General features: G+C 41.2%; 2 protein-coding genes across 5 annotated transcripts in view; one reads left to right on the plus strand and one right to left on the minus strand.

Moving 5' to 3' along the window:
- Nucleotides 1–2,351, minus strand: part of LYPLA1 (lysophospholipase 1) — a 28,388-nt gene extending 26,037 nt beyond the window's left edge. The window contains exons 1-2 of one of the 3 annotated variants that reach the window (XM_054708202.1): nucleotides 2,151–2,351; nucleotides 1,232–1,263 (exon numbers count right to left, since the gene is read on the minus strand). Coding sequence is in view for 1 of the 3 variants with exons in the window: in XM_008143340.3 (XP_008141562.1) it covers nucleotides 1,232–1,263; nucleotides 2,151–2,207 (89 nt within the window). In the remaining 2 variants the exon portion in view is untranslated. Of the gene's footprint in view, nucleotides 1–1,231; nucleotides 1,264–2,026 lie in introns of all 3 variants that reach the window. The other 2 variants (XM_008143340.3, XM_054708201.1) reach the window with 2 other exon arrangements.
- The window catches only part of MRPL15 (mitochondrial ribosomal protein L15), a 43,711-nt gene that overhangs the window by 17,931 nt on the left and 4,685 nt on the right, over nucleotides 1–21,095 (plus strand). The window contains exons 1-3 of one of the 2 annotated variants that reach the window (XM_008143339.3): nucleotides 17,802–17,985; nucleotides 19,272–19,426; nucleotides 20,005–20,170. In XM_008143339.3, coding sequence (XP_008141561.1) covers nucleotides 17,878–17,985; nucleotides 19,272–19,426; nucleotides 20,005–20,170 — 429 coding nt within the window. In that variant the 5' untranslated portion in view covers nucleotides 17,802–17,877. Of the gene's footprint in view, nucleotides 1–17,801; nucleotides 17,986–19,271; nucleotides 19,427–20,004; nucleotides 20,171–21,095 lie in introns of those variants that run through there. The other variant, XM_054708200.1, reaches the window with a different exon arrangement.

Consider the following 21,095-nt stretch of genomic DNA (forward strand, 5'->3'; position numbering starts at 1 on the left):
GGTGGAGCGGGAACCAGTTGGAGGGGACAATGGGGGGAAAAAAGGGAGGACATCTGTAATCTCAACAATAAACATTTTCTTAAAAGTGAGAAAGAATAATACACACACAAAAAAAAGTGACATATTTTCAAAAGAAATTTTTAAAAAATTTCTCTACACCTCTTTTTAGTAAAATAAATGTCATTTTCATAGGACTACCTGGTTGCCAGAACACACCTGGTTGCTACAACCTTTTCTATTACTCCATACAAAGTATATGTCATGTTACCTCTACTTAATAAGCACAAAAGAATATTAGGCAGAGGGAAGGCAGGGGAGGGTGGGGGAAGGGGGGAGAGATCAACCAAAGGACTTCTATGCATGCATATAAGCATAACCAATGGACACAGACACTAGGGGGGGTGATGGCATGAGCGGGGAGGGTGGGGGGTAATGGAGGATAAGGTCACATAGGTAATATCTTTATCAATAAAGAAAAAAATTAAAATTAAAAAAAACTATTAGGAATAACATTTAAAATTTAATCTAAAAATGAGAAAAAAAATTATTTTAACCCAACACCTCTCTGTAAAGATTTAAAATTTTTAGCTACTTTATCAAAATTTACCTTCAGATTTTTGCGAATTCTACAATATTGTAACAACTTTACACCCAAGTTTCACTGATTTAAATTAAAAACAAAATCTTTCAATGTAGAAAAAGCCTAAGTGAAAGATAAATCATTTATCTAAAGTTAGCACAACAAAACTGGTTTGATAAGCCTCCAAATAAATCTTTAAGTTGCCTCCCTTGCCCTTCACCTGATTTTTTTCTCTTAAGGGAACATCTAAGTTCTCATTCAGAATGCTGTAGACTGCACATTGCTATTGTCTCTCTTATCAAAACCAACCAGTTCTTCTGAACCTGCCCTGAAATTTTAACCCTCTGGAAAGCTCAAACATTCCATCCTTCTCTGCTACCCAATACCCATAGCAACTCAAGGAGGAGTTTGCAATTTAAGTATGTTCCAAAAACAAGAGTTGAAAAATGACAAATTCAAGATGATGAGGGGAAATTCTGGAGGGTTTTCAAAAATGAAAAGATTGTGTCTTATTACTGGACTGTAAAAAATACAGTACTACTAGCAATCTTTTTTTATACAATCTTAGAGTTCATAAATATGAAACCTTTGATCGCTCAGGTAGATTGCATGACCCCATTTTGTTACTGTTGCTAAAATAATGGTACCTACCCTGTATCTCCCAATCCATGAAGGAAAATCACCTGGAGGAAAAGAGGAAAAATTAATAAGCAATGCCTAGGTAAATCGTAACTGTTACACACTGCAACTTTGGTTAAGGTAGAAGCCAGAATTACAGAACACCTTCAGCAAGTTAATTCATCTCGACAGACATCTCTTCCATGGCAAAAATACTTAGCTTCTCTCCTTGTGGTTCCTAAGGTAATTCCTGTGGGGCTTCAGCACAGAGAGAGGTCCCACTTAGACATTTTTAAGTGCAAATGATCCCTTTCTAAGACAAAGTCTCTTTCAAGTCAAACCATGAAAGATCTTTACACTGTAGAACTTTTCCATCACAAAAAGGAACTTCCGGAGGTAAAAACAAGTTTGAGCTCCTTAAGTAAAGTTTCCTAAAAAAAACACACAAAACAGCACCTCTGATCTTATAAGACACGAAATCTCCGAACTTCTTTAATTTAGGATGAGAATGCAAGGGAAGAACATAAAGTCTTCCGCATCCACAAACAAGACAGAAACATGCCAAAAAGCCACCTCGAGTGAGAGCGCCTCTGCACCAACGCAGGTCATTCCAGGCTGGGGCCGGGCGGCCGGGGGTCCGGGGATCCCGGGGTCCCGGGGTCCCGCGCGCCGCACTCGCTACGCAATGCGGAGGGCTCGGGCTCGGGGCTGGAGAAGGGGTGTCGCGGCCCGGGAAGGGGTGGCGGGCTGACCCCCCGGCCCGGGCCGCGAACCCAGGGCTCTCCCCACACAGCTGGGGCCCGGGACGTGCCGACCATTCCACCTCACCCCGTCAGGGCGGAGCGTCCCCACGCACGGGTCGCCGACCCGCTGGCGAAGTCACCGGGGCAGAGGGGCGGCCACCGACAGCGGGCCGAGCGGGACCCTCCGAGCTCCGGCCGCCGCCACTCACCGCAGCGGTGGCCTTCCGGGCGGCGGGAAGCGAGGCAGACATGTTATTGCCGCACATTCACCGGCTCCGCTCCACCGACCCAGCGCGCGTCGGAAGCGGAATATAAAGCCAGCGCCCGGGAGCGGCCCAAGGGCGTGAGAACGGCGAGTCCCGCCCGCCCCACCGAGCGCGCGCTCAGGCGCGTGCGCGCCCCCGAGGCGCCGCGCCGCCCTCCGCCAGCTCTGCGCCCCCGGGTCCGAGGGACCTGTCGTCCCGCCCCTCCCCCGCCGCTCTCCCCGCCTCGGCGCGTCACAATGTCCTGCTTCTCTGCCCGCCCGATTGGCTGTGACGGAGCCGGTGCCTGAACTGACCTTCTCATCCCCTCCTCCCCGCCTCACCTCCCTCCGCTCCCCGCGTCCACCGGCGCGGGGCGCCCGGCCCCCGGGCGCTTCTCCCCGCGGGGCGCCCCGGACACCGCGGGGAGGACGCTCTCCGGCCCCGGCTGGGCGCGTGGTCCCTGGAGCCTGGCTTTGCCTTCCTCTCTTGGGGCGCTGTAGTGAACTGAAAAGAATGAGCCCCGAAGCCACTCCGACCCAACCGCAGATACTGCTTTGTTTCCTAAAGCCAGGGTGTACTCATTTGTACCAGTGAGATTGGTCCAACTTTTGCTCTATTTCCACTGGGGGCTACACCCAGGTGCAGTTTTGAAGTTTGACCGGCCGCCTCTTTTAAAAACAAGCTGAAGCCCGGGCCAGGGTGGCTCAGTGGGTTGAGCATTGGCCTGTGCACCAAAAGATGGCCAGTTTGACTCCGGGTCAGGGCACATTTCCAGGATGTGGGTTTGGTCAAGGTCCACAGGCAAGCAATCCCTCTCTCTCTCTCTCTCTCTCTCTCTCTCTCTCTCTCTCTCTTTCTTCCCTCCCCCCTCGCCTTTCCGCGCTCTAAAATCAATAAAAACATACTTTTTTTTTGCCCTAGCTGGTTTGGCTCAGTGGATAAAGCGTGGGCCTGCGGACTGAAGGGGCTTGGGTTCAATTCCAGCCAAGGGCACGTGCCCAGGTTGCAGGCTAGATCCCCCAGTGTGGTGCGTGAGGAGGCCACCAATCAATGATTCATCATTGACGTTTCTCCCTCTCCCTCTCTGAAATCAATAAAAATGTTTTTTTGTTGTTGTTTTTTTAAAAAGATAGCTACTCCTGTAAAAAATAAATAAATAAAAACATTTTTTTTAATAATCTAACTGAAGCTGGAAAGGAAAACATTCAGTTGTCACTGAGAATGCACACTTAACGATCGGTGGATAAGGAGATAGTGCTGATTCAAGTGTGAGACTAGATGTCCCTTTTCTGCATGGGTATCTCAATGCATATCAAATACACGGTAGGCCAGGGTCTGAGGTAGAAGCACCTAAAGGCAAATGCTTGTTAACGGAAGGACGAGGGCCCCTCCCTAGTTGCTAGTGGGAGTGGAATTCTTGCAATATCCCAAGAAAAATAATTTTCTGAGACTCGTGGGAGGACAAGTGACTTTTATTTCCCAGAAATTAAATCCCTGAGTTTCCAAAGTCCCATTTCCCTCATAGAAGATGTGTAGCTGGGGCTTCAGTAGAGCTAAAATCAGAGCCCGTGTCCAGAGTTTCCTTTCCATGTGGGAGCCGAGTCCAGTCCATCATCAGACTAGTTTAGCTTGTGTTTCCTGCTGCAATCCATTAGTCCAATGCGTGTGAGGTCCATATTGCCGTGGGCCATATGGGCAAATTCAAGGAATCTAAGAGTGAGTCAAGAGCACAAGAGCAACAAGAGAGCCAAGTGCACGGAGAGAGCCAAGAGAGTGAACTCCTTGTTTAGGAGATGATGTCTTCCCAAGTTTTTGTGCACTGGCTGTGGCCACACACATTCTGGCAAATGACCTTTGTTCCCAGGTGTGACTGACAGACAAGTACCTTCCCTATGTCACCCCAACTTTACTGGCCATGAGTCCATCTTCCCTTTGCTGGATCCCTTTCCCCAGTGTTTTGCAAGGAATAGGCTGGTGGTTTCCCGAGGAGTGCAAAGTTGCAGCTTCCTGGTGAAGCTGCCCAAATGACATGCCTATCATGCCTGGCCTTCCCTTCGCTCCTTTCCTGTTATTAGTAACTTGCTCATTATAATGGTATCGCTCTGATCTTTAGGAGTTTACAATTCCCTAGAGAAACTTAAAGGATATATACAATCCTTAGGTAGTACAGTGTAAGATAGGGAAGGAAGCTGGTGAACATAAAAACAACGACGACACAAAGCCCACTTCACTTTAATTCACATGATAACCAGAGTGCTGGAGGATTGAGGGTGAGGGGTAGGGTGTCTCATTTGTGTCGTAGTATTCTTGTCTTGGATTTGAGTGCTTGGATTTGAGAATTTTGAGGGCTCTCAGAGATTTTAAGTTTATACTGATTTATGGACAATGATAATGTGGCTCACATTTCACATCCAAGTGTATATTTAGACTTTTAAGTATTTGGTTGTGTTGACCCTCAGAATGAATGGTGGATAATGAGATAGAGCTGATTTAAGCGTGGGACTAGATGCCCCTTTTCTGCATATAGCACAGCTGTGATGTTCCCCAACTGTGGTGTCTCACAATTGAGCTGTTTGCACCAAATAAAGTCTCTCTCCCCTCACCGCATCGCAAATTGGGGACTTCTGTAGGCATTGAATTTTGGTGATGACAGTCTTCAGGTGACAGTTGTGATGTTAATAGAGAAAATAATACTATCTTTAGTTCTTACTATGAACACAGGACGTTCCAAATCACTAGAATGTGAATTTTTCTATAATGTAATATCAAGAGCCACCAATTGGTTCTATCAGTTAACTTCCATTAATGGGAAGTAGGACAGCTCAGGTTGATGTATTTCCGTCATCCTCCCATCTTTCCAAGTCCAAATACTACTATTCCTGCAAGGGTCATCTAAGTTCTACATTCTTTAAGCAACCTTAGTGTTTTAATTACAGTTGACCACTGAACAACACAGGTTTGCTCTGGTGAGTCTACTTATCACAGATTCCCCCCCCCCCCCCCCCCCAATAAACATAGTATTGGCTCTCTGTGCTTTCAAGTTTAGCGTCTGGGGATTCAACTAGCTAGGGATGGAAAATACTGTTCAGGAAACTACATATGAGGCGGCCTGGCCTTATGCATTGATCTACACCATCTTATATAAAGAACTTGAGGATTGGAATTTTGGTATCCGCAGGGGTTCTGGAACTAATCCCCTTGGATACTGATGGATGAGAGATTCTGTTAAATTTGGGGAGAGTCAATTGTTATGTGTGGATTTTCTACTGTGGGGGAGGGGGATGCCCCCAACCTCTGTGTTGTTCAAGGGTCAAGTATAATTTCTTTCTTTCTTTCCCAGGTAAGAGAATGAAATAAATATAATAATTGAAAAAATACAAAATTATCATTATTTTCAGGTGATTATACAAAGGGAAAGTTTAATAAAAGTAATTTTAAAATTACTAACAAGAAAATTCAGAAATATAGCCAATTACTAAATCCATATACAAAAAAAAGAATGTTTTTTTCTAGCTACAAAGTCTGGTTAGACTATCTAACGGAAGAAAAAAATATTCACAGTAGAAATTTTAAAATATACATTTTGACAAAACTTAAGAATGTACCAGACACATATAAGGAAAAGTATGAAGCTGCCAAGATACAGAAAAGACAAATAATTGGATAGGAAGATGCAATATTATAAGGTTATCAGTTTCCTCAGAACTAATTGACCAATACAATTTTCTCCCAATTAAAACCTCAATAACTTATACTTTAATAAAAATTGTTCTGAATATCCTAATAAGATTTTTTAATTTTATAAAATAACTCTAGCCCTAGCTGGTTTGGCTCAGTGGATAGAGTATGGGCTTGCGGACTGAAAGGTCCTGGGCACATGCCCGGGTGGTGGGCTCGATACCCAGAAGCGGGCGTGCAGGAAGGAGGCAGCCGATCAATGATTCTCTCTCATCATAGATGTTTCTATCTCTCTCTTCCTCTCTGAAATAAATAAAAATATATTTTAAAAATAAAATAAAATAATTCTAAACTTCACAAACATGGGAGAATTAGAAGCTAAAAACCCTTTTCTTTTGTCTTGTCATTTCTCCGTAAATGTATTTCCCTTTGTTGAAATGGTACATAAGTGTCCATGTCTGACTTGCTTTTCATGTCATTTCTGTGAGGGCTCTTTGGCCCCTTGAGTGTGGCTCTTCCACAAAATACCACGGCCTGGGCGAGTCTATTTTGAAGAAGTGGCGTTAGAAGTTTAAGTTTAAAAAATTTGGCTCTCAAAAGAAATTTCAATCATTGTACTGTTGAGATTTGGCTCTGTTGACTGATGAGTTTGCCGACCACTGAGTTAGACAGGCATGAGCAGCGCAAAGGTGATGGTCCAGGTACAGAGGTCACCAGCGTGGAAAGACCTGAGTGCCTAGCAAGGGGCAGAAACGGGAAGACAGAGACCTTGAGCCCAGGGTAACCTTTCCTCCCCTAGCATATCACTGGTCATCAGTTTAAACCCTCTGACCTTTTCCTCCCTAAAGATACCATCTAGGCCTCAGTTGTTTTTCAGCTCTTAGCCCAAAAAAGGAGCAAAACCAGACAAGTGACGCAGTGGCTGATTCAGGACCAACTGCGTTGACTAATGACCCCCTGCCCTGGCACTGACCCATCGGTGGAGACCACGGCCCTGAAAGAGCACACCTGGAAAGCTGGTGAAGATTCTATTGAGGCCCTTCCCGGAAACCTCCCCTAAAATTTCTACCTGCGAGAGAGAGATGAATACCCTCAACACAGATACGCACCCAGAGAGTGCTCTCCTTAGGGTGCATTCCCTTCCCCCTTCTTCCCTCTAAGGGACCCCAGGAGACTTGCAACCAGGGGAGCCATGATGAGCAGCGGCAGCTCATCTCGGGCTAACCCCGGGACCTGTCTCCAAAGTCCCCTTTTCTCTAACTGCCCAGTGAGCACAGAAGCCCAGCCGAGGCTCTCCTGTTGTTACTTCTATGTCCTTCCTTGGATCACTGTCCTGAGTGTGTTTTTGCTGTGGCCAATAAATTCTTGCTTGCTTTGCTGCACTTTGTCTCTTTTTCCCCCCATTAATTTTATTTTTTTAGAGAGACTGGAAGGAAGAGAGAGAGAGAAACATCGATGTGAGAGAGACACATGTGGCCGGTCAAGGGCACTTTGTCTCTTGATAGAAATCTTTCCTTTAAGAAGATAAGGACCTGGGTCTCATCATCTCACCAGTATCAGGCCCATGACATTGGACAGAACAAAACAAGGTTAAATTGCATACACTGCTAAAGGGAGTACAAAACTGAGTGACTGTGAAAGAACAATTGGGGAAGATCCAGTAAAGTTACAGATTTGTGTCGCTATGACCCAACAACTCTACTCTGGGGGGTCTACTTTGGAAACCCTCCCATATGTGTGCACAGAGAAACATATAGGTATATTAACAGCAGCACTCTTTGTAAAGTGAAAAACCCAGAGCAACCTAAACATTCATCAACAGGAAAATGGATAAATTCACTGTGTCACAGTCATATGAGTTATTATACAAAGGTGAATATGTATAAACAAATTACAAAAACACCTTTACAAGAAGTATAAAACCATTAGTATATATTTTATCTCTTTCTGCAGTTTTATTTAGGTATGTGGCATACAATGAACTGCACATAAAGTATACACTTTGATAAGTTTTGTCTTACTATATACTCCTAAAACTATCACCACAGTGAAAACAATGAACATCACACACAAAAGTTTTCTTGGGCTCCTTTGTTATCTATCCTTGCTTCTCTCTTCTGTGGGGAAGAGACACATCCTAAGGAAACCTCTGATTATTTTGTCATAATAGATTCATTTGTGTTTTCTAGCAGTTCTTTCATTCAGCATCATTGTTTAGAGATTCATCCATATTGTTGTATCAGTTGTTCATTTATTATTGCTAAGTAGCATTCCATTATGTATATTTTGTCGACCTGTTTACCTGCTCCTGGACTTTGTAGTTATTTCCAGTTTGGGGCTTTTATGAAGAAAGCTACTATAGTGAAAGCTAGTATATCTGATCAAATCTTTTGTCTATGTTTTAACTGGGCTGTCGTTATTATTGAGTTAGAAAACTTTTATATTTATTCTACATATGAGTGCTTTATCAAGTACATATTTTGAAAACACTTTCTCCCAATCTGTGACTGGACTTTTTTTTCATTATTTTAAAGTTTTTAAAGAGTGAAAGCTTTTAATTTTAATAAAGTCAAATTTATTGGTTTTTCTTTTTATAGTTTATATATTTTATTTCAGTTTATGCTTTAAGAAATATTTGTTTATCTCAACATAACTAAGATTTTCTGCTAGGCTTTCTTATAAAAGACTAGAGGCCCATTGCACAAAGATTCGTGCAATAGGCCTTCCTTCCCCTGGCTGCTGGCACTGGTTTTCCTCCAGCACCCAGGACCCAGGCCTTCACTCCGGCCACAGCAGAGAAGCCAAGCCTCTTCAGTCTTCAGTCTTCAGTCTTTGCTCAGCTGGAGCCTTCAGTCTTCGTTCTGCGCCTGTGTATGCAAATTAACCCTCCATCTTTGTTGGGTTAATTTGCATACACACTCCTGATTGGCTGGTGGGCATCGTGGAGGTACAGTCAATTTGCATATTTCTCTTTTATTAGTGTATATTTATAATTTACAAAAAATAAAAATAAAAAACAAAAAAACTTTTTTAAAGAAAAAATAAAAGACTTATAATTTTAGTTGTGTGAAAATGAATAAAGGAAAACTTGATTCAAAATGGAATCAGGAAATCACAAAGGTAGTGATTCACATACCATTCATGGCACCTAATTTAAAACACCCCAGCAGGAAGAAGCTTTCTTTACATACCCCAGAAGGTAGAACAATGGTTTTTTTCTTTGCCCAACAACAACCCAGCCAATGAGGAACTGCCACAACCCTGAATTCTCACTCTCCTCCAATAAACTTCTTTTCAAAACTCCCTCCCTTCCTGTATAAAAATCACATTCATCTCCTTTGTTCTCTGGACGTGCCTATGGTTCACCATAGTTTGCATGTTCCAAATTGCAATTCCTCTGCTATTCCTGAGGAAACTCAATTTCCCTGGCTAAATCACTTAATTTTTTTGTTTTAAAGGTTGGCAGCTTTTGTATTTAAGATGTTTATTATGATCCATTTTGAACTAATATTTGCATATGGCATAAAATAATAATTGAGATGGTTATCCAATTTTATTTTGCATATGGCCATCCAATTTTCTATCAGCATTTATTGAAAAGATTATCATTTCCTTTTGAATTTCCTTGGAATCTTTGTCAAAAATCAGTTGTCCACTGGCTATCCACACACAAAAGAATGGAGGTGGCCAAAACTGGTTTGGCTCAGTGGATAGAGCATCGGCCTGCGGATTGAAAGGTCCCAGGTTCGATTCCGGTGAAGGACATGTACCTTGGTTGCGGGCACATCCCCAGTAGGGGGTGTGCAGAAGGCAGCTGATGGATGTTTCTCTCTCATCAATGTTTCTAACTCTCTATCCCTCTCCCTTCCTCTCTGTAAAAAATTAATAAAATATATCTTTAAAAAAAAAAAGAATGGAGGTGGACAGCTTTCTCACACCACATACAAAATTTACACACATGGATCAGAGACCTACATATGAGTTAAAACTATAAACGCTTTGAAGAATAATACATAGGTTTAAATCTTTGTGACCTTGGAATAGACAATGGTTTCCCAGATTTAGATAGAAATTTCTCCAGAGAAGATATACAAATGGCCAACAAACATAAAAAAATGCTCACCATTTTAAACAACTGGTGAAATTCAAATTAAAACTAAATGAAATACCACTTCACATTTACTAGAATGGCTATAATAAAAAGATAGATAACAAATGTTGGCCAGGATGTAGAAAGATTGAGACACTCATACACTGCTGGGGGAATGTAAAATGGTGCAGCTGCTTTGAATAACTAACTGTCTCGAATTTCCTCAAAAGCTTAAACATAAAGTTATCATTTGACCCAGCAATTCCATCCCAGGTATACTAGTATACCCAAGATAACTGAAAACAAATGTGCTCACAAAAACTTGTACACAAATGTTCATGACAGAATAATTTATAGAAGCCCCAAAGTGGAAACAAATTTTCATCCACTAATGGATGAATAAACAAAATGTGGTATATCTATATAATGGAATATAACTGAGAAATGAAAAGAAATGATACATGCTGTAACATTGAAAACATTGTGTTAAGTAAAGAAGCCACACATTGCATGACACCATTTATGTAAAATGACCAGAATAGATAAGTCCATAGAGACAAAAAGCAAATGGATGGTTCCTTAGAGTCTGGGAGTGAGGGAATTTAGGAAGAAAGGGAGAGCAACTACCAATGGATACAGAATTTCCTTTGTGGGTGATCTAAATTTTCAAAAATTGGCAGGTGATGATGGTTGCACAACTGTCTGAATATACTACAAAACATTTAAATGTACATCAAGAAATATGGTAACTGTATGGTATGTAAATTGTATTTTCAAAAATCAATTACCTTTAAATTTATGATTCTACTTTTAAATTCTCTATGATGTTCCACTGATCTGTGCCTATTCTAATACCACAATGTCTGGGTTACTGTAGCTTTACAATAAGCTTGAAATCAAGTAGTGTTAATCCCCCTACCTTGCTTTTCTATTTCAAAGTTGTTTTGGCTATTCTGTGTGCTTTATATTTTCATATTCATTTTATTTATTTATTTTTTTATTTTTTAAATATATTTTATTGATTTTTTTACAGAGAGGAAGAGAGAGGGATAGAGAGTTAGAAACATCGATGAGAGAGAAACATCGATCAGCTGCCTCCTGCACACCCCCTACTGGGGATGTGCCCGCAACCAAGGTACATGCCCTTGACCGGAATCGAACCAGGGACCCTTCAGTCCGCAGACCGACGCTCTATCCACTGAGCCAAACCGGTTTCGGCTTCATATTCATTTTAGAATTGACTTATCTATTTCTCCAAATCAGTACATCTGTTTTTTTTTTCTCTTTTGCCTTATGGTACTGTCTACAGCCTCCAATATAAATGGTAAATAAACATTGTTGCTTCATTCCAGATCTTAGGGTAAAAGCATTCAGTATTTTGTCCTGATATTTAATGTTAGCTGTGGGGTTTTTGTAATTAGTCTTTATCAGGTCGAAAGAGTTCCCTTTTATTCCTTGTTTGCTGAGAGTTGTACTGAATGAACCTTTGATCATGTCAAAACAATTTTATATTTTTTAAAAGGATGTTTTTTTGTAGTCGGTTAACATAGTGAATTATATTGATTGATTTTTAATATTAAATCAAACTTGCATTCCTGGGATAAACCACACTTAGTCATGATATATTTTCCTTTATATAATTAGTTGGAGTCAATTTGTTAAAAGGTAAGAATTTTTTAATCTGTTTTCATCAGGGGTATTAGGTTATAGGTTTGTTTTTTTTCTTATAATGTTTTAATCTGGTTTTGGTATCAGGATAGTGCTGGCTTGCCTGGCCAGAGTGGCTCAGTAGGTTAAGTGTTGTCCTGTGCGCAAAAAGGTTGCCGGTTCGATTCCTGGTCAGGGCACAAAACTGGGTTGTGGGTTTGATCCCCGGTTGGGGCAGTGGGACACTGGGGCACTGGGACATGTATGGGAAGCAACCAATGTTTCTCTCTCACATCGATGTCTAATCTACTTTCTGTCTGTATACATTTGCCTATTTTAGGAACTTCATGTAAGTGGATACATACAATATTTGTCCTTTTGTATCTGTCTTATTTCATTTAGCATGTTTTCAAGATTTATCCATGTTGTAGCATGTAGCAGATCTTCATTTCCTTTTAGGATTACATTTGTATTATACACTACATTATACACTACATTTTGTTTATCCATTCATCTCTTGATGGACACTTGGGTTATTTCAACCTTTTGGTTTTTGTGAACAATGCTGCAATGAACATTGGCATACAATTATTGAGTCTCTGCTTTTAATTCATTTTGATATAAACCTTGAGCTTTCAATACTTGTTTATGATGTGTCTGGGTGTAGACTTCCTTTAATTTATCCCACTTAGATTGTATGAAACTTCTTGTATATGTAATGATTTCATCATATTTCAGAAGTTTTCAGCCAGTAGTCAATAGTTTTCTGCTTTTCTCTCTCCTCTCCTTCTGTTACTTCCATTACACACGTTTTCATGCCTAATGGTGTCCCTCAACTCTCTAAGGCTCTGTTCATATTTATTCATTATTTTTTCTCTCCATTCCCCATATTTCATAATCTCTATCAATCTATATTTACTATTTTCTGATTCTTCCATCTTTCAGTTCAAATTTACTGTTGGGCTCCCCTTGTGAATGATTATCCAGCCATACCTTTGATGTTCTTTCCAGAACATGCTTTCTCAAACTTTTGCAATATGGATATGCTGAGAATTTTCCAAACTTTAGTTTTGGTTTCTTTTTCTAATTCATTACCCAGTTCTGCAATTTCAGGATTTTTTTACAGCAACACCCTACTTCTTGGTACCAAAATCTATTCGTTTTTTAGGCTGCCATAACAAAGAACCACAGACTGGGTGGCTTAAACAACATAAATTATTATTTTTTCACAATTCTGACAGTGAGAAGTCTGAGAACAGGGTGTTAGCATGGTTGGTTTCTTCTGAGGCCTTTCGTTTTGGCTTGTGGATTACTATTCTTCCTGTGTTTTCACAATGTCTTTTTTCTTTATTTTTATTTTTTTATTGTCTAAAGTTTTACATAAGTCTCCTTTTTCCCCAGTTGACTGCCCTCCCCCAGCCATTCCTATCCCGGGCAAGCCCCCACTGCCCCAGTGTCTGTGTCCATTGGTTATGCTAATATGTATGTATACAAGTCCTTTGGTTGCTCTCTAACCACCCCCCCGCCCGCTCCCCTGCCATTTGTCTCTAGATTCATCTATTCTCATTCATCAAATTATGTTGATCATTATATCCCACAAATGAGTGAGATCATGTGATATTTATCTTTCTCTGACTGGCTTATTTCGCTTAGCATAATGCTCTCCAGTTCCACCTATGCTGTTGCAAATGGTAAAAGTTCCTTCTTTTTTATAGCAGGGTAGTATTCCATTGTGTAGATGTACCACAGTTTTTTAATCCACTCATCTGCTGATGGGCACTTAGGCTGTTTCCAAATCTTAGCTATTGTAAATTGTGCTGCTATGAACATAGGGATGCATATATTCTTTCTAATTGGTGTTTCTGGTACAGTGTCTTTCCTTTATCCAGGTTTTTGTTCAAATATCATTTTCTTATCAGGACATGAGTAATTGTGCATTATGGCCCACCCTATTGCCCCCATTTTAACTTACCTTATGAAAGACACTTTGTCCAAATACAATCACTTTATGAGGTACTGGGAGTTAAGATTTCAACATACGAATTTTGCAGGACACAGTTCAGCCCATAACAATCCTTCTTGGCATGAAACCTGCATCCTATTAGCAAGCTGGCCCAATATTTTCAACCTGGCACCAACCATGGTATAGCTTCCACTCTAAGAGTCAGGGCGAATTGGGGTAAAAGGGCTTCAGTTCTTTTGGCTGCACTTGCCTGGAATAGAGCTTCTGTAACCCAAAGCTGAGAGTATTAGAGATACCTGTAGCCTACTTTCCCAGGAAAAAACTGTCACCTAGTCTGGGAGCTAGGAGGAGAGAGGAAATCCCATCTTCTTGTTCATAGCTGCCAAAAGAAGAGTTCATATCTTTCCAAGTTGGGGGAGGGCTGATGTTAGGAGTGGGACATGGCTCAAATGGCACAGACTCTTGCTGTTCTTACCAAGACTTATTAGATGTTCTTGAATAAATGTTTCTTCATTTGCTCTATGTCAGAACTATTTACAAAGAAATTAAATATTTAAAAAGATTCATTTTCACCACTGAAGTGATTGTTTCACTGGTGAAATGTTTTGCCAAATCCTTACACCATCATCCCAGAAGTCCTGTCTCTTGCTTCTTGTGGCTTTCAAAGAATTTGTTTATTTAAGTTGCTGAATTTACTGGCATAAATGTGTCCACTATATTCCTACATCTCTTTCAATGTTTGAAGGATCTGTAGTGATGCTTCCTCTCTTACCTGATATTAGCAGTTTATGTTTTTTCTCTTTTTATCCTGGTTGGCCTTGCTTGAGCTTTATCATTTACCTTGACCTCAAACCAACCATTTTTTGTTTAACAGATTTTCTCTTTTTTATTATTTTCATTGATTTGTCAGTTTTTCCCCTTTTTCTGCTTATTTGGATTTATTTTGTTCTTTTTCTAGCTTCTTAGCTTTAACCACTAATTTGAGATTTTTCTCCCCCCTCCAATATAAGTGTTTATGCTATAAATTTCCCTCTAAGATCTATTTAGCTCCATGCCACAAATTTTGATATGTCATGCTTTCATTTTTATTCTGTTCAAAATATTTTAAAATTTCTTCTGTGATTTCTTATTTGATCCACAAGTTATTTAGTAATATGTTTAGATCTCATGTATATAGGGATTTTTCTGATATCTTCCTGTTATTCTTTTTTAATTTAATTCCATTGTGGTCAGACATTATAGTTTGTATGATTTGACATGGACAACAGTGTGGTGATTGGGGGGTAAGGGTGGAGGTGGAAGAGTGCATAGAGGATAAGTGGTGATGGAAAAAATAAAATAAAATTTAAAACAAAGCAAGTTGAAAAACCCTATAAATGTATATTTAAAGTACTTACATTATTTAAATTGCATTGTTTACCATGAGAGAACTAAAATACTAGGAATAAATAGTTCAAATTATCTAAATCTTCATCCATCATAAGTAAATAAACATCAAAAATTGATAAAACAGCCCTAACCGGTTTGGCTCAGTGGATAAAGCATTGGCCTGTGGACTGAAAGGTCCCGGATTTGATTCCGGTCAAGGGCATGTACCTTGGTTTCAGGCACATCCCCAGCAGGAGGTGTGAGGAGGCAGCTGATCCATGTTTCTCTCTCATCGATGTTTCTAACTCTCTATCCCTCTCCCTTCCTCTCTGTAAAAAATCAATAAAATATATATTTTTAAAAATTGATAAAACAATTAGCCCTGGCCCATGTGGCTCAGTTGGTTGGAGCGTTGTCTCATGCACTGAAGGGTCTCAGATTCAATTCCCAGGCAGGGCCCATACCCAGGTTGAAGGTACAATCCTGGCCTTGACAAAGGCCAATCTTTACCTTAAATAAGCCTGTTTATTTTATTGTCCTTTTGCATCTAAGATAACATACCCTTGGAATTCAGAGAAATCTTTTCAAGATGCCTCAGGGCACACCCACACACCAGAGCCCAAGACTATAGAACCCTTCATTGTTATCTTGTTTCCAAAATACCATCTCTACGTGCTGTAAATTAGATTAAAAATTGTTAACTATCCATCAATGTAAAAGAAGTATGTGTCTCTGCATTTTATTCTTTATCCAAAGTCAGAGATTCCCCCCACTTTGCTTTCCCTGCCTCCCTAATCTACCAGCAATGAATTTCACGTAACCCTCCTTTGTTTCTTTGATTCTAATGTATAAAATAAGCTGTAAGACTGCCATTTTATGGAGCACTTTCTGAATCCGTTGAGATTTTGCTTCCTGTCATCAGTTTGGCTCAAACTTACACAAATTCTCTACAGATTTGGATGTTTCTTCTGTCAATACTGCCCTCCAAAAATTTATTTCTCACTTTTACTCTTTGTGATCACTAATAGGGATCAGCAGGAAAAACTCCCTAGGAAGATGGTGAAATATAAAAAGAACAACAAAAAGAAAGAAAAAGGTGTTCTATATTACCCTCACCTAAGACAAACATTGAGAAGCTGACATTTTTAGAGTAAAAATGTTAGGTATTTTGTGCTGCATGTATTCCATTTTTATATTATAAAAATACTAGTTTTATAATAGGAGGCAGTGGAAGTTTGAATCCTGGCTCTGCTGATGGTTGAGAGGCTTTGGTCAAGCTACCCAACCAACCTTTCCAAGCCTTAAAAGGTATTAACATCTACCTTTCCTGTTAGAGGCACCTCTCACTGACACCAGAGAGGTGTTACCAGATGGCACCGAGTCAGTGGGAGAAGGCTGTTCCCAATCTCAATCCTTGTCTTCTCATAGAAATGAATTTATACGCGAGACCTTGGCTGTGTTGTGAAAAACCAGTTTATTAAAACATGTACCTTTACTGAAAAAGCAATGCAAGCAAACCTATACATCTGGTTTATGAAGCACAGACAGGCTCTCAGCTAATCTGAAGAGCGAGTTGGGTGGGGGTCTGAGGCGTTATAGACCCTCCTGTCTATAGGTTTCAGAATTCCTTTGCTGAATTATTTTGGTACAGATTAATTCTCAAGGTCTCTTTTCACTTTGCTGTTGCCTTCCCAGAATTCCCGAGAAGCACCTGGTAACTTTATCTTGCCAAGCCCGAGACTGCTGGCTTCTCTGTTTAGGGAGTAAAACTGCCCTTTTTTCTTTTCTCCTTTCCCCCTCCCTTTCTGCATTCTCTTGGTAGGGAGGTTTTGAACCATTTGCTCTCAGGTGTCCCTGGCTGGGGAAAATAATGGCTTGCTAGTTATAAATTGCTGCAAATTGCCCACACTGTTTGGCCTTGTTTTAACGTTCCTGTCTCAGTTTCTCAATTCCCCCTGCCCTGGAATCCTGTGACATTTACCAATGGCTGTTTCGTCAGATAATCGAATAAGACCAATTTAACACAGTGTCCTACATGTATTTACCAAGCCTCGGTATGCTCCTATCATTCTTCATAGTAAGTGAAGCTAGTATCCCAGTGTCTCAGTCAAAGCAGTATAGATGCATACGGAAGAGAACGCTTAGTTTGAATCTTATTCACAGGCTGGTATTAGCCAGGCATTTTAATAGCCGGACCCCGAGTCTTTCACTTAAATTAAAAAACAACATTAAAACATATAAAAATGACCAAAAATATTAAAAACATACAATTGTCCGTACCTATTTGCACATAGTCAGTTTTATTTTCTTATCTTACCATATGTGATTACCCAAGCTCAAAGCTAATCATTTAGACCATCAATCAGTGGTCGGCAAACTCATTCGTCAACAGAGCCAAATATCAACAGTACGACGATTGAAATTTCTTTTGAGAGCCACATTTTTTAAACTTAAACTTCTTCTAACGCCACTTCTTCAAAATAGTCTCGCCCAGGCCGTGGTATTTTGTGGAAGAGCCCACACTCAAGGGGCCAAAGAGCCGCATGTGGCTCGCGAGAGCCGCAGTTTGCCCACCACGGATTTAGAAGAGCTGTTATTTTATTCCAGGCTCCAGGTTGAGCTCAGAGAAGACTCCCTCCAAAAGGACTACCAGACCGAACACCAACTCAGAGATTCTCTAACGACAGCGTACGTAGTGGGTGGCGCAAGAGGACCTCAGTTAAAAGTCCGACCTTAAGGATCGAACTCTCAACCTAAGATCACATGTCCACGCCTCCCCGCCCCCCAAAAAGCCGGACTCCAGCTTCAACGCGCGACGGGGGCGGACAGCTCAGCGGACGCTGCAGTACGACAGAGGCGGGGCCCCGGCCGTAAAGCAGCGCCCTGAGGTCACGTGGGCGCGGAGGTGGCCGAGGGCCCCTGTGCAGGTTCCCGGCCGGCGGGTCATGGCTGGTCCCGTGCGAGTCGGCGGGGTCGGGGCCCTGGACTTGGTCCGGGCCCTGCCCCGCGTGAGTCTGGCCAACCTCAGGCCGAATCCGGGCTCCAAGAAACCGGTAAATGGCTGGTGACGGTGCGGGGAAGCGCTGCGGACGGGGCCAGGAGAGCGGCCTCTCCCTGCGGTTGCGCCGGGAGACTCCTTTCCCGAAGGGCGTTGGGCTGAACGTAGGGTTGCGGAGCCCCTGTAATCCTTCATTGCTCAGAGGGAAAGTCTTCCCACGTGGCCCCGACTCTTCTTAAGGTTTACGTTTAAAAGCATAATTGCGTGGATTAAGGAGGAGGAGCGCAGTCCTGAGAACTGCAAAAACGATTGCTTTATTCAGAATTGGATTTAAAATGGAAGTGCTTTTTCCAATATATTCTGGTCTTCACGGGAAAGATTTGAATTGATTTGTTACATTAAATGTCTTTTTTGAAAACCACTGAATACCGCTCTGAATAGTTCTTAGTTGACACTGTCATTTCGAAAATCAATACTTGCTTTTGTGAGGTGACAGGAAATAATATTTTCTATTTAAAAAATATATTTTTATTGATTTTTTACAAAGAGGAAGGGAGAGGGATAGAAACATCCATCAGCTGCCTCCTGCACACCTCCTACTGGGGATGCGCCCGCAACCAGGGTACATGCCCTTGCGAACCTGGGACCCTTCAGTCTGCAGGCCGAAGCTCCATCCACTGAGCCAAACCGGTCAGGGCAATAATATTTTCTTTATAAGTTAAGCCTTTTTTTTATTTTTATTGATTTTTTACAGAGAAGAAGGGAGAGGGATAGAGAGTCAGAAACATCAATGAGAGAGAAACATCAATCAGCTGCCTCCTGCACGTCCCCTCCTGGGGATGTGCCCGCAACCAGGGTACATGCCCTTGACCAGAATCGAACCTGGGACCCTTCAGTCTGCAGGCCGACGCTCCATCCACTGAGCCAAACCGGTCAGGGCAATAATATTTTCTTTATAAGTTAGCCTTTAAGTAAAATAATATAGGTAACAATGATATATTTACAATTAATTGCAAAATAAATTTTCTAGAATATCCTGTATCATTGTTTGTTGTGGATGTTTAATTCCAGGCTTTTTTCAATGCCAGATTGTCATAGAATCCTTATCCCTGTTCCATCCTGGGGTCGTTGCCTTTGAAACACAACTTGGACTTCAGAAGAGTCAGCTGCACTTCAGAAGCAAAGATACTGCTTTAGAGTGTGTAGACATTAGAGCAGCTAGAATTGTAGCTAGGACTGGTTGGTTGGATGAATAAATGGCATACAAAATACACAGTGAAAAGGTAAAATAAAATTTAAAAAAATGCATCTGTGGATTACAAAACTCTATTTTCGTTTTAGGAAAGACGACCAAGAGGTCGGAGAAGAGGTAGAAAATGTGGCCGAGGCCATAAAGGAGAACGGCAGAGGGGAACCCGGCCCCGACTGGGCTTCGAGGGAGGCCAGACCCCGTTTTACATCCGAATCCCCAAATATGGGTTTAATGAAGGACATAGGTAAGGTGCCTTTTGCTTTGTAAAATAAAAATCACTAGTTTTCACTGAGAATCACCTAAAAAAAAAAATAGCTTGGTTTGTAAATTCACTTTGAAACCAACTTTTGCTACAGTTTCTCTGAACCATTTTTGGTATGAAATTTAGCCTGGATTAGTAGGAACAGAAACCCAGGCGTTGCAGTCAGACCTGCAAAATGGAGATGATAATGCCCGCTTTTGTAGTTGTTCAGAGGCTTAGCAAAATATATATAAACATGTGGCCCATAGTGATAACCCAATAATTAATGCATAATTCAGATAATCGGTTACATTTTCCACAAAGTTATTTATTTGTGTAAATGAGTGAAATAAATGTTTAGAGAGGTAAATTATTTTTAGTGAAAAAAAGAAAGTACTGGTTTTGTTTCATTACCAAAAATCAAGTAGTATTACATATTTTTGTTGTATTCAGGAGGGTTTTATTTTGTTAAACCATCTGAATTGATGGAGGAAAATAGGACAGAGCTTTGAGTTGATATGGAGAACTTACAAAAAATAAGTTTGACTGAGTTTTTCAATTGTTACTTTCTTGTTTTGTAGCTTCAGACATCAATATCAGCCTTTGAGTCTCAACAGACTGCAGTATCTTATTGATTTGGGTCGAGTTGATCCTACTCAACCTATTGACTTAACCCAGCTTGTCAATGGAAGAGGTGTGAACATCCAGCCATTTAAAAGGGATTATGGTGTCCAGCTGGTAGAGGAGGTAAATCTGGATTCAATTTATTTTGGAGTTACATAGAAGACTATTTCTGATTTCCATTTAATCAACACTTTGCCTTCTTATTTATTTATTTTTTTAAATATATTTTATTGACTTTTTACAGAGAGGAAGAGAGAGGGAAAGAGAGTTAGAAACATCGATGAGAGAGAAACATAGATCAGCTGCCTCTTGCACACCCCCCACTGGGGATGTGCCCGAAACCAAGGTACATGCCCTTGACCGAAATCGAACCTGGGATCTTTCAGTCCGCAGGCCGAGGCTCTATCCACCAAGCCAAACCGGTTAGGGCAACACTTTGCCTTCTTTTACTTTTATCCTTTTGAGTTGTCATAACCAGTATGTAGTAGTGATTTAGAAAGCCAGCATTTTTTATTGAGGGGCCCCTGTTCCTGGCATGTTCTTCTCCTGTGTATCTATCCATTCAGCTTGCTCCGTCACTTCCTTTGGTTCTCTGTTCAGATGTCATCATACCAGGAAGATCTTTCTTGGCATTCTTTCATGAGGGAGCACTCACACATCCCACCTCACCCTCTTGTACATTATTAATCAACTACTCCTGTTTCTTATATATATGTCAGTAACATAGCTGTGTCCACTAGAGGGAAGCATATGTTTATGGAAAAACCTTTTAATATTCCTTTGAAAAAGTAAACCTTATGGATAAAAGCATCCTATATAATAAACGGCTAATATGCAAATTGACCAAACGGCAGAATGACCGGTCGCTATGATGCACACTGACCACCAGGGGGCAGACGCTTAACGCAGGAGCTGCCCCCTGGTGGTCAGTGCGCTCCCACAGGAGGAGCACTGCTCAGCCAGAAGCTGGGCTCATGGCTGGCGAGTGCAGCAGCGCTGGCAGGAGCCTCTCCCACCTTACGGCAGCGCTAAGGCAGTCGGACATCCC

Source organism: Eptesicus fuscus, chromosome 19 (genome assembly GCF_027574615.1).
Source record: "Eptesicus fuscus isolate TK198812 chromosome 19, DD_ASM_mEF_20220401, whole genome shotgun sequence".
NCBI lineage: Eukaryota > Metazoa > Chordata > Mammalia > Chiroptera > Vespertilionidae > Eptesicus > Eptesicus fuscus.